At 31.1% G+C, this 12,975-nt stretch overlaps 2 protein-coding genes across 3 annotated transcripts; one reads left to right on the top strand and one right to left on the bottom strand.

The window, feature by feature from the left end:
- Window positions 1-955: 955 nt before the first annotated feature.
- LOC105122583 (protein trichome birefringence-like 5) lies at window positions 956-6,657 on the top strand. Of its 2 annotated transcripts, XR_841715.1 has the most exons (6): window positions 956-1,648; window positions 3,238-3,430; window positions 3,980-4,173; window positions 5,410-5,568; window positions 5,873-6,271; window positions 6,420-6,657. XR_841715.1 is itself a non-coding variant. In XM_011021794.1 (5 exons), the coding sequence occupies exons 1-5, from the start codon at window positions 1,026-1,028 to the stop codon at window positions 6,186-6,188; spliced, it is 1,485 nt and encodes a 494-aa protein (XP_011020096.1). In that variant the 5' UTR covers window positions 956-1,025; the 3' UTR covers window positions 6,189-6,398. The 2 variants fall into 2 exon arrangements, 1 of the variants encoding a protein (XP_011020096.1); XM_011021794.1 differs by lacking the exon at window positions 6,420-6,657 and having other exon boundaries at window positions 5,873-6,398.
- Window positions 6,658-8,101: 1,444 nt separating this feature from the next.
- Window positions 8,102-9,663, bottom strand: LOC105122584 (homeobox-leucine zipper protein HAT14-like). Its single transcript, XM_011021795.1, has 3 exons — window positions 9,265-9,663; window positions 8,792-8,871; window positions 8,102-8,658 (listed from the first exon to the last, which is right to left on the bottom strand). The coding sequence occupies exons 1-3, from the start codon at window positions 9,604-9,606 to the stop codon at window positions 8,418-8,420; spliced, it is 663 nt and encodes a 220-aa protein (XP_011020097.1). The 5' UTR covers window positions 9,607-9,663; the 3' UTR covers window positions 8,102-8,417.
- Between the last annotated feature and the right edge of the window lie 3,312 nt (window positions 9,664-12,975).

Genomic DNA, 12,975 nt, shown 5'->3' with positions numbered 1-12,975 from the left:
AAATATTTAAAATCCTTCATAAGAGCTAAATAGAATTGGATCATACAAGACTCAATAAAATTAAGTCACGTTAAATTTATTGAGCTTAATATATAATAACAGACTTAAAACAATCAGGTCCATCTTAGATCTAAGATAATCGGGACCCTCGCTATAAACCATGCGCCACATGGTGATTGGACACACTAAAGTACCATTTAGCGCGTGGACAACTCTAATGTGAGAGGCAGACCCAAGTGTTACTTGACGTTTAGGTTTTGGTAAAAAGCTCGATTAGCTATTGCAATCCTACCACCATGTAATGCTCGAGTTTGAATGCGTCCGCGTTCAATTACATGTGTTTATATAATAATATGTGTTATAAATATTATTTTTTATTATATAATTCGAAGTTTTCATATAAAAATATTATTATTTGTGTTATAAATATTAATACTTTTATTATAATTAATATTATTAAAAAAATAATTAATAAATGTAAAAAATATTAGTATTGATATTTTTTAAATTTTTTTGTAATTATTTTTATTTTTATTATAATTAAAAGTATTAATATTTAAGGATAAGATTTGACAATAAAATAAACATAGAATCCTCTAATATTGAAAATATTGAGAAGAAGAAACGATCAATTGCAGAAAGGATTAACCATGATGTTGACTTACCAAAACCATATTGACTACATAGCCACAATTTTAACAAGTTTTGATGCTTGACCAAATTATTCTTGGATATAAATACCTAGGATTTTTTAAATTTTAGTAAGTTTAAAAATTCTTATGAATCTCTTAATTGAATAACTTATTTTTAATTGAATTAAAATTATAAAAAATATATTTTAATATATCTATAACTATTTAAAAAAATATATGTTTATTTCTGAAATTCCAAACAAAAAAAAGTTTTTTTCTCTGCCCAACTCCAAAGCTACAGCTACAGCTCCCTCCTCTTTTTTTTTAATCTCTGTAGACGAACCCACCAAAACATAAACAAAAGAACATGTTCTCCAAATCCACCATAAAGACATGGCAAATTCCTCTTCTTTCAACCACCGTTACACTGTAATAACCTCATTATTCGTCGTCTCTTTCCTCTTAACAATTTTCCTCTTCAACAAACGAGCTCTTGAGCCCACTCTTTATTTCTACAGAGATTTCTTTCCACAAACGACTGCCTCTCACATTTCCTTGCCTAATTTCACCCTTCCCGCCTCAGAAGAACCCGTTGACTCAGTGATTCACCAACCCGTTTCTCAAAATGAGACAATTGAGTCCAAAACCGGTGATGATTCGAGAAATATGGAGGTGTCTCCTGAAAATGAGGATGACCCAGATGGGGGTGTGGACTCTGGTGAGGATTTGATTTATAACTCAACAAATGTGGAGGTGTCTAGTGAAAATAAGAAAGACCTAGATGTGGATTTGGAGTCTGGTGGGGACTTGAGTGGCAATGGTGGTGATAAATTGATGGAGAGCTTGAAAAGTTGTGATCTTTATAGGGGTACTTGGGTGAAAGATGAAGAGTATCCGATTTATAAAGCGGGTTCTTGTCCTTATGTTGACGAGGCTTTTGATTGCCAAGGTAATGGAAGGAAAGATTCCGATTATCTTAAATGGCGGTGGAAGCCTAATGATTGTGATCTTCCAAGGTTTGTGCTGTTTTTTGGCTTAATTTTTTTTTTTGTGTACATATATATATATTGCAAGTGCATATTGTAATTGCATGTCAATGAGTTTGGAGATATTGCAAGAATTAGGCCTGGAATACTTTGTGATATGTATTTATTGAAAGGAAGATTGCTAGTTGTTTTTCGTGCAATCAACTCTTTTTTTTTACGGTCTTTGGGCCTTATTTGCTTTCCAAATGTTTCTCATGCGTGCTTCCCCAACCTTGGTGGCTTGCTATAAGATGATCTTGCTACATCCTAGGTTACTCCAGCTTGTATGGAATGTTGAATACTAAATCTATGTGTGTGAGGTGGAGATTCACTATCAAGGTGCTTGTTTTTTCTCTTCTTCCTTTTGATGCATTCTATAACGTGAAATTTTATAAGCAAGAGCACCTTCTTCTTCTTTTCTTTTTTCTTTTTTCTTTTTTTTCCCCAATCTATCATGTATTTCCATCATTGAAGCAGAACTATACCAAGGTTCATGAAACTGGAGTCCAATACCTTAGAAACAGGGCAAGACATTTTGGTCTGAGAGATAAGATCAGAAACAAATATTTGTTGACTCATCCGTTAATGTGTTATTGATCGCTCATTTGGTTAGACTATTCATTGCCACTAGGAAAATCCTTGCTTTCTTTTTACACTATTTAAGCAACGGTTTCAAAGATTTTTGCCTTGATGGAGACATATTAACTACAGTGATATGAATTTTATGCTGATCCTCAATACTTTTCAGTTACTTTACATATTTATCAGAAACAATGTTGTCAAAAGGCACCTAGGCACTCTAGGCGAGGCGAGGTGAGGCCGCAAATTAGCCTTAGGCTATGAATTTCAATGAAACGCTGCCTTGGCGACCGCCTTGTGAGTGGGGGCGTTAAAGCTAGCAGCTGCATGAAGTAATTCTTTTTCTATTGGGTTTTACTTTTTTTTCTTACCTTATTTATGTTTTGTTCTATTTTTCCATTTTTTAAATTTACAATAAGCAACAACTTAGGGGCATTTTTTTTTATATATATATATATATAAAAAAACAAAGATAAGGGTAAAAAAAGAATTAAAAAAATCATTAAATTGGGAAACAAAAACAGACAAGGAAGGACACCTTAGAAGAGTAACACCAGCCACACTCTCTTTTTTCAACAGTCGGAGTCAGAAAACAACACAAGTACAAGAGAGGAAAGCATGGATGAAGATGTTTTTGAAGATTAATGAATAATGATATGATGATATTTAAGTTTGCTTTTTAATCTATTTAGCTGCTTATTACTTTAAATTATCTTTTTTTTCAAGGATGAAAAATACAACTTTATATGACTATGTTATGTTATGGTATTTTATATTTTCTAATGATCTAATCTTAATTGGGAAGGTATATATTTTAGATTTATACTGTATTTACACACACACACATATATGGCATATCACCTTGGTTCATTCAGGCAAGTGCATAGGCATGCGCCTAGCTCCTTCAGCATTTTATAGGCTTGGCGTCTTTTAGCGCCTTTCGCCTTTGACAACACTGATCAGAAATGCATTTCTTTTCTGCATTTGCTTTTCACTTGTAGGTTTAATGCAACAGACTTCTTGACAAGATTGAGAGGTAAGAGGCTCATGCTGGTTGGAGATTCCATGAACCGAAATCAGTTTGAATCAATGTTGTGTCTCCTTCGTGAAGGCCTGCCTGATAAGAGCAAAATGTTTGAGATCCATGGCCGCAGAATAACAAAAGGAAGAGGCTACTATGTCTTCAAATTTGTGGTAATTACAGATTTTATATAGTTATGCTGCTTCTATATTTTAGTCATCTATAAAGGGCAGAAGACAGCATTAGCCAATATTATAGTAGTTAAATTGAGTGAAGATAGAGGATCAGAAAAAGAGCAAAAAATTGCAAAAAAGTAGTCTATGCATTCTTTCTTGAGCACTGACTTGTTACAGATGAGTGGTAAAGGTCTTCGTGGCTGCAATGATACCTTGGCTTTATTGGGAAGCATCCATTTCTTCAAGAAAATAATTTGAATGTGCTTGTATTGTGAAATAAATCTGCTATACTTCCATAAAAATTATCTTTACAATTTTTTTCTCATTTGTTTCTGGTTCAAAAAAGTCGTGGTTTTTGTAACCGGAAGTAGCTCTAAGGCAGCTGTGCTACTCGTGAATTCTTTCTCATTTTGGAATCCACAAGTTCCTTCTGAATACACAACAATCTACTTAGATAGACTTAGTTGTAACTATGGTATATCAACAATGTTTATTCTTCCAAAGAAAAAAGAAGAGGGTTGGTGATTTTAATAATTGCGTGGGCAGGATTTCAAGTGTACTGTGGAATTTGTGAGGTCACATTTCCTTGTGAAAGAAGGGGTGCGCATAAATGCACAAGGAAGCTCAAATCCAACTTTATCTATAGATGTAATTGACAAGACAGCTGGCCGATGGAAGAGGGCTGACATCCTGGTTTTTAATACTGGGCACTGGTGGACTCATGGAAAGACAGCTCGTGGGTATGTTCGAATTGCTGTTTTTGTTATATTTTAAATTGTAGTTCCACGTAATTTCTGCCTTTGTTATTATATCAGGATGGTATTTTTCCATGTTTATATTATTTCTCGGGTAAACTTTATTTTTGCCTCTATGAAATTATCAATCTTCCAATTTTATTCCTATAGTATAAAACATTCTCATTATTGTAAGTGTTTTCAAAAGGTTCTAATTTTACCCCTAACCATTAAGTAACCTGCTTTTTTGAATTTGGTTGGGTGTTTTTTTAAAAAAAAAAATATTTGTAAGTGTTTTTTGTGAAATGTTATAACATTTGTGGGAATTTGATAGGAAATAATTAGAGAAAAATAAGGAAAACTAAAATAAAGTAGCAAAAATGTGAGATTTTTATTAGTTATTTAATAGCAGAAGGAAAAATCAAAACTTTGTCAAAATTATAGGAGTGAGATCGGGGCATTTTAAACTATAGGGGTAAAAGTGGAACATTGATAAAACAATGAGTGCAAAAATGTAGTTTACTGTTACTTGTCTCTGCACGTTTTGGTTCAGTAGCTAGGTTACATGACAATGTTAAGCCTCCGTCTTCCATGATCCTTGCCATTGATTTTGAGGAAGATGTTTTTTTCTTAGTAAAGATGTGAGTGGTGTTTAACTCTGGACAATAGGGACACGCTTTATAAATTAAGCTAGTTGGCACACACTCTTCTGTTTCTATTTTGAGAGCTACTTCAGTCTTTTTTTTCCCCCTTTTCTATTAATAGCAACCAAAAAAGAGGAGGAAGAATAAAGATTAGTATTGAACAAGAAGAAATGGTGAGATTTGAGTAGGAATCCCTTTTTATTAGCCATTTCTAAGACAAAAAAAAATTAGTCCCTTCCAGTAAAGATTCTAAACCCTGCATATTGCTGGAAAATCCCTTTTGTGAACCTTATCTTTTATCCAGTATTGAACAAGAAGAAACAGTGATATTTGAGTAGGAATCCCTTTTTATTAGCCATTTCTAAAACAAAAAAATTAGTCCCTTCTGGCAAAGATTCTGAACCCTGCATATTGCAGGAAAATATATTTTGTGAACCCTATCTTACATCCAGATTCTTTAGTTGGTTTATAGACGGGTGTGAATGTGTGTTTGAAATCATACTGGTAAATAGTTCGATTCAGAAATTGATGTCCGTGCTTATTTTGTCTATCTAAATGTTTGTTTTCCCTTGTAATATAGTACTGCTTAATTGTGCAGGAAAAATTACTATAAAGAAGGTGACTATCTCTATCCAAAGTTTGATGCAGTTGAGGCTTACAGAAGGGCTCTAAGGACCTGGGGAAAGTGGATTGACAAAAATGTAAATCCAAAAAAGCAGTTAGTATTCTATCGTGGATACTCCTCAGCCCATTTCAGGTACATTTTTGCTTCCATTTTCTTCTAACCGTTCTTTCATCCCTAGACCTAGGTTATATTATGAATACTAAATGGTATGGAGGAGAGTATATTTTGTTAATGTTTGCATTCTTTCAGATTTACAAAATGCGGAAAATTCATTTTATTTAATACCTCGAGTCTGTTAATTTATAGCAGTAGCATGGATCAGCTCTGTAACTCTTTCCATATTTGGAAACTTTTCTTGTGAAAAGCAAATATTTTGTTGAAATAGATATAACTACTGCAATTATTTATTTTTCTACATTAATTATATAATAAGCAGAGGCGGAGATTGGGATTCAGGAGGGACATGCAACGGGGAGACTGAACCAGTTTTGAGGGGGTCAATTCTCAACAACTATCCTGTCAAAATGAAGATAGTGGAGGAGGTAATCCAGGAAATGAAGAATCCAGTTACACTGTTAAATGTCACTAGTTTGACCAATTTTCGAAAGGATGGGCATCCTTCAATCTTTGGCAAGAACGTAACTGCTGGGATAAAGGTCTCAACAAGGCGCCAGGACTGCAGCCATTGGTGTCTTCCAGGTGTCCCTGATGCATGGAATGAGCTAATATATGCAACCCTCGTTCAACATTGACTTTCCAAGAGTTGAAACAACAATCTTCCCTCCTCATTTTCAACGGGGAAAGAAAAAAATATTTATAATTTTAGTTTCACCAGGTATGGAGAATTCCAAGTTTTGTATTGTTCAAGACTTGCAATGTGAACTCTGGCTTTGCAAGTCATGGAGAATATATTTTTTTTTTCTGACAACCATTTCTGAATCTATGATATATATATATATATATATATATATATATATATATAGGAGAAAAGTGTGCTGATGATTGGTGAGGTTGCTATGTCTGGTCTTACCTTTTCAACGCATGTGGTTGCTTCTGGGTTGCTTCTGTGGTAGGTCTTTTTCTAAGAAGATTACATAAAGTAATGCCTTAGCTTCAAGCTGTAAGCAACCATCAAACTCCACTTCTTGGCTTGGACCATAAAACATGGGTCCATCGTATAATCTTAATCTAATTTCAGCTAACTGGGTCAATCTGCCAAAATTATTTGTACACCTCTTCAATTCTTTGCCCACAAGAAAAGTCAAGCGGATAAGCAATGAAAATGATTGTTGTGATTCTGGGTTAAGATTGGACTGAGTTCATCCAATGGTCATCACTAACTAAATGGAAAAAAATTTGAAAGGTATGAAAAGGTTCCTGGAAACGTTGACATGCCACTCCTTTTCTAATCAAAGAAAATAGATCTTTCTTTTTAGCCGCTACTTTTGAAATAACATTTTTTTATATTTATTTTTTATATCAATATATTAAAATAATCTAGAACAGAAACATTGAAGTAAAAAAAGTAATGGATTTTTATTTTTTTAATAAAAATATTTTTAAAGCATAAAAATAAACGTCATCTTTGTATGCTCATAGATAATAAACATGCTGGTGGGAGTTGTGTTACCGATGGAATTCCTCTTGCACGAGTCCTTTTACACACACTTTTCGGTCAATATAAATCACAATAAGGGTGGAGAATTAAAACAAATGGCAGATATTATTATCATAATGTTTTTGGTCCGTCAATTAAACTTACTTCGAAGACTTGGCTTCTATAATTCTACAACTTGACTTGATAGAGAATTAATTGAAGTTTATCATAAGGTTGGCGTTATGGTGCCAACTATGTGTGTGTCTGTGTGTATATATATATATTAATGACATAGCAACTTATTAAGCAATCTTTATTATGATAAAGCGAAATTAAATGCTAAAGTCAAACTTCATAATTATGTGAGTGCATGGATTTCTTCTTTCATGTTGCTCGTTTTATTTATAACTAATTAAGAATCAATCCCAACTGTGACCAAAAACACTGTTGTAGTTTGGCTTGGCCAGTTACTCTGCCTCGTTAAGTATAATTAATGGCAGAAATATGTTTATTGCGCTAACTAAGTTGTATATATATATATAATTCATTTCTTTTTAGATGAAGCTTCTATCAATCCTCCTCGCATCATTTCATTAAATATACACGTCGATCTTTTTATTTATTGGAGCACATAAACAAATAGATAAGCCATTCAATATTACTTGTTATATTAATTTGAAGTTTCTCAAATAAAGCTTACACTGAAACTTTAACCTAGTCAACAAAAATTAAAGAGATATATCGATGAGGTCCGCCATCCCCACCCCATCATTGCACAAACGGTCATGATTGCCCTAACATATATATATATATATATATTAACCTTAATATTAAAATCAATTTTTTTTATAATTAAATTCTAAACAAAACATACACATTTCAATTAAAACATTCATCAAAAAAATCTTTTTCGGATGTACAAAGTGATGATAATGTAAAGAATAAACATTAATTCTTACTAAAATAATGTCTTATTGTATATATGAAAATGAGAGATAGAGTAAGAAAAGTAGTTGGTCAAAATGAACCCATGTAGAAGGATATCGAATCACGTTCCCATAGAATTCCACAAACAAATTGTTAATTTTTTCTACCACAAGCTCTCTTTCCTAATCGTTACAAGACTTGGGGCATCCCCTCCCCTGTTGAATTATTCATCACTTCAAATTATTTAGTATTTTATAGTCTGACTAATAATAATAATAATAATTATTATTATTATTATTATTATTGATTTACATAAAGCAGTGTTGATGAAATATTTCAGCTATAAACCTACTAGAATCATTAATTTTGTACTACCATGATCATCGATAGCCGCTTTACAATTAATTAAAATTGCTTGCTTGCTTGCTAGCCAGCCAGCTAGCTCTTATGGACCATGTCAAAAACGGCTACATATTTTCTGATCAGTTGTGGTGCTTTCCTCACATGAAGGACACTTTGTGATTGTGCCAATATCCTTTGCAAGTTGAGAGTGCGATGACGACGACGACGACGACCGTCCAGTTTTTTGTGACCTTAATTCTTGCAATTCTCTCTTCAATCTCCTGTTCTCATTGCTTAAACTTTCACAACATTTCTTCAAGAGTTCACAGTCTGCCTCTGTTTGCTTCAGCTTGGTCCTGCATGCACGTTATTTTTTTTATTTTTATCACCATTATTACTGTAGAGAAGAAACCGAATACCCAAAAAGAAACCAATGCAAAAATGACAACAAGGATTGAAATGCACAAGCTGAGCTATGGAGATCATTACCTTGCCCTCCTGTTCTGGAACCAGACTTCAACTTGTCTCGGCTTTAAATTCAATTGCTCAGCGATTGCATGTTTCTTAGCCTGCATGCATGAGGTGGAATCCTTTATTTAGTCACTGGATGAATAAATTAAAGACGAGAGAGGGAAAAAAAAAAGACAAATAAATTGAAATTAAACAATGTTTTTGATAACTGAATCAAGGATTTATATAGCAAATTATAAATAAAAGCAAAAGCAAAAAAGCTCATTCAGGGAGAGGTTTATTTGTAACTCTAAAAATTAAAGTTTCCAGGCAAAATTATATATTATAATTTACAAGTACTTACAATAATGATATTAAAAGAACATGTGTATAATTTGATTTTCTGATATCTAATCAATGATCAAGAGTGATTGTCAGCAGCACAAACTGTCTGACAAAAGGGAAGGGAAAAAATGATATAAATATATATAAAGAGCAGCAAAAAAGGGTACCGGATTAAGAGTGGGATGCCTTCGAAAGCTCTCCTCAAGATAGCTTGATTGGTCTTTTGTAAGCCTGAGTTTCTTTCTACCAGTACCATACATGCAGCTATTATCAATGGAATGATCACTTCTCTTATTTCCATAATCCTCATCTTCTTCAGACTTGAAGCATGTCCCCTCTGCCTTGTCATGACGATCTATATTCCTGGAATCTTCTTGATCAGGCCAGAGTGTAAATGAGAGGTCTAGACGTACCACAGGCTTCTCCTTCTGTTTCTGTGGCCATGGCACATAGTTTTCACCACCTAGTCCAAGCCCAAGTCTTGTGTTACAGTACCCTTCTTCTTCCATATGTTTGAGAGAGAGAGAGGGGGGGGGAGGGAGAGAAGGGAAAAGGGAAAAGAGAAAGAGAAGATGATGAATGTAATTTGCAAATGAGGAGAAGGGGTTAGGAGGTGACTTTATACAAGAATATTCAAGTCTTTGGATATAATTTAGGAATATATAAATGATTTTAAATAATTTTTTTGTGAATAACTACAGTGCTAATTAATGACAATTAAACATGGTGATAGAGTGTCCTAATGGGTGCGTTAGAGCCATGCATGACCCTTTCTGAGGGAAACCAAAACTTCCTTCATTCCTTCCATATCATGTTTGACCTCGCGATTAATTTCCTCAGGGTTTTAAATATTAATTGATAATTAATTTTAGACTTTGATTGATTTGAGTCTACTCTCCCCCAGACCGTATATTTCCAAACAATTTCCCTGCGTATGAAAACAAAAGAATTCTTTGTTTTGAATTTGGGGTCAATTGTCTACGCATCTGCAAACATAGTATACTTCCCACCTTAATTTCTTCAATAATATCAAGAGTGATGTTATTAATTTCTTTGCTTTATATATATATATATATATATGGGCGGACTAGGGGCAGGCAAGCAGGGCTGGACCTGCAAAATATTTTGATTTTTTTATTATTTAGTATTTAAATATGTAATATATAATATTTTTTCTTTTAAATAAATAAGTTATTTAATAATATAACTTATTATATTAATTTTGGCCTCTACTCTCATCTCCACCCCTACATATATATAGAAATCTTAATATTTTTCTAAAAAATTTTATTATCATAATAATATTTTTTTCTTACTATCATCCAGGTTTCTCATGATATATACTATACTAAATATAATATATTTGATAAAGCATAATTTATACATGGATTATATAGAAAATAATTTATAAATAAAAGAGATCTTCTTGTGATAAAATCTAATCTATATATATTTTTATACGACCTATAGATTGTCTAGTTATGATTTCAATTCATCAAGCTATATAGTACAAAGAATATCGGAAAAATATTAGTTTTATATTTATGGAAGGAAGGTATTTTATAAGCTAATTATATCTGTTATATAAATATAAGAATAGAGATATTTGTAATATAGTTTTAAATTGAGAAATTAAATTATCAATTCGGAAGTCATCGAATCAACATCGTATATTGATTGGGTTCTACCTCTTTCTAATAAAATAATAAAAAAAGTTATTATTTGTTTCTTCTCAAAGGGTAGGTCAGATCATCAACGATGTAGAGGTTCAATTAGAAACTTGATTCAACCTAAGTGGAGGGGTCATGGGGTTAGCTAACCCACAGGGTTGGACTCCATTTGACAGCTAAAGTTGTGCTTTTATCACTTCCTGGTGGTAAAAGTTGTAATAATCTTCCCTCTATGTCTCAGCTGATGTGATAAGGAAAACACCATTTTTTCAAATACTTGGTGCTTGACTAACTCTTTTTAGTTGAATTTTGGGTTTTTGTTTTTTTTTTTATTATCCTAAATGCGAGGAATTCACTTTATCCCCTCGAAATTATTCAAACAAAGACTCTGATCATAGTTTTTTAAACAAATTTGTTTGTGTAGAATTTGGGATATGGGTATTCCTCTAGTATCGTAGATTCATAGCCTAGTTATTATTCCATTGTTGATGACAGTTATAGTAGCTCTTTTTATAAAAAGGGTATAAAATACATAATATATATATATATATATATATATATTAAACAAATAGTATTTAATAAAATACGATTAATCATAATAGCAAGTAAACAACTTATAATATTAGGTGATTTTTTATGTATAACTTTTGTATTCCTTATCAATGTAATGCTATAATTGCTTTAAATTATATAATGCTAATTTTAATGGTGAAGTCTTTTTGTTTTTGTGTTTTAAAAATGTTTTTGAAAAAAATTTAAATTTTTTTATTTTTTTCTTTACTTTAAATTAATATTTTCTTATATTTTTAGATTATTTTTATGTGTTGATATTAGAAATAATTTTTAAAAAATAAAAAAATTATTTTAATATATTTTTAAATAAAAAAATACTTTAAAAATAATTATACTTAATATAGAAGTTGGTGCTCATCATTAGTTGTTTTATTAGTGGAGGGTTAAGTGATTGAAGGTGTGTTTTTGAGGTAACTTGTGAGTAGAAAATAATTATTGACGAGAATGAAGTTCTCTCTCTCCTTTGTAAGTGGTGTGCAAAAACATTCTAATTTTTAATAACTAAATAGGAAAAATTACTCTGATTATATTGTAATTTAGTTATTTTTTCACCTTACTTCTATTTTTAAAAAATAAATAAATAAATTACAGTTTTATCTTAAGGTGAAAGAGGCAAAATTACACTTTCATTTATTTATTTATTTTGGTACAATAAAATAATTAGAGTCTTGGATGGAAGTAAACATAGGATGGCAATGAGTCGTGTTATTTCACGTTATCTATATACCCGCGCCTCACCTGACATTTCTCCTTTTAGTAATATAGTTTAAAAGAGATTTGTTAAAATTTAATTTTTTTATTTAAAATTAGTTTTTTATATTTTTAAATTGTTTTGATATACTATATTAAAAATAAATTTTAAAAAATAAAAATATACATTATTTTGATATATTTTTTAACAAGAAAACATATTAAAAAATAATTAAAACCACACTCATAAGACAACTTTATAATCATATTGATCATCCCCATTTTACCCGCATTCAATCTAGTCGAATTGAATAAAAAGTCTTCTTCACTAGTTTGTGCCCACTGAATACTGACCTGACTCATCTTTCTTTTATATTAGAAAAACATTTCTCTTATTAAATTTTTTGTAGCAACTTGCAAAATCACTTCCTGGAAAAAATTATACAAAGAATTTGACTTGCTCAAGAATATTGTTTTTCTATTTAAAATACTAATTAATAAAACATGCATGTAATTTAAAGTATATATGCAATTATGCTATTAAACATACTAGTGACATGTGTTAACTAGTAAACTATTTATGATTAATATAATTACATGTAATCATTCAAGATCCTTTTTATTTTTGGAAATAAGGTATATAATGTTAAATTATATGCTTAATATTTAATTAGTATTGACAAATCTTTCATAGTTGATCGATTCATCTATTTTTTCAATTTATTTTATTAAATATAAATAACATTATATTTTTTAATTAAAAAAATAATATAATAAAAATCATTCATAACATTGATAGATTTTTTTACTATATTAAAAATCAACTTAGAATTCTATCCATGGTGTACCTAATATAATAAAAAATCCATGCTCCACTAAATTTATATGAACATTTAAGCTTTATTTAAAAGAAGAAATTCTTTTTTATTTATTTTATTTTAATTC

This window comes from Populus euphratica, unplaced genomic scaffold (genome assembly GCF_000495115.2).
Source record: "Populus euphratica unplaced genomic scaffold, PopEup_1.0 scaffold20.1, whole genome shotgun sequence".
NCBI lineage: Eukaryota > Viridiplantae > Streptophyta > Magnoliopsida > Malpighiales > Salicaceae > Populus > Populus euphratica.
Note: the sequence above shows the minus strand (reverse complement) of the source record. Positions and strands in the feature narration are given on the sequence as shown.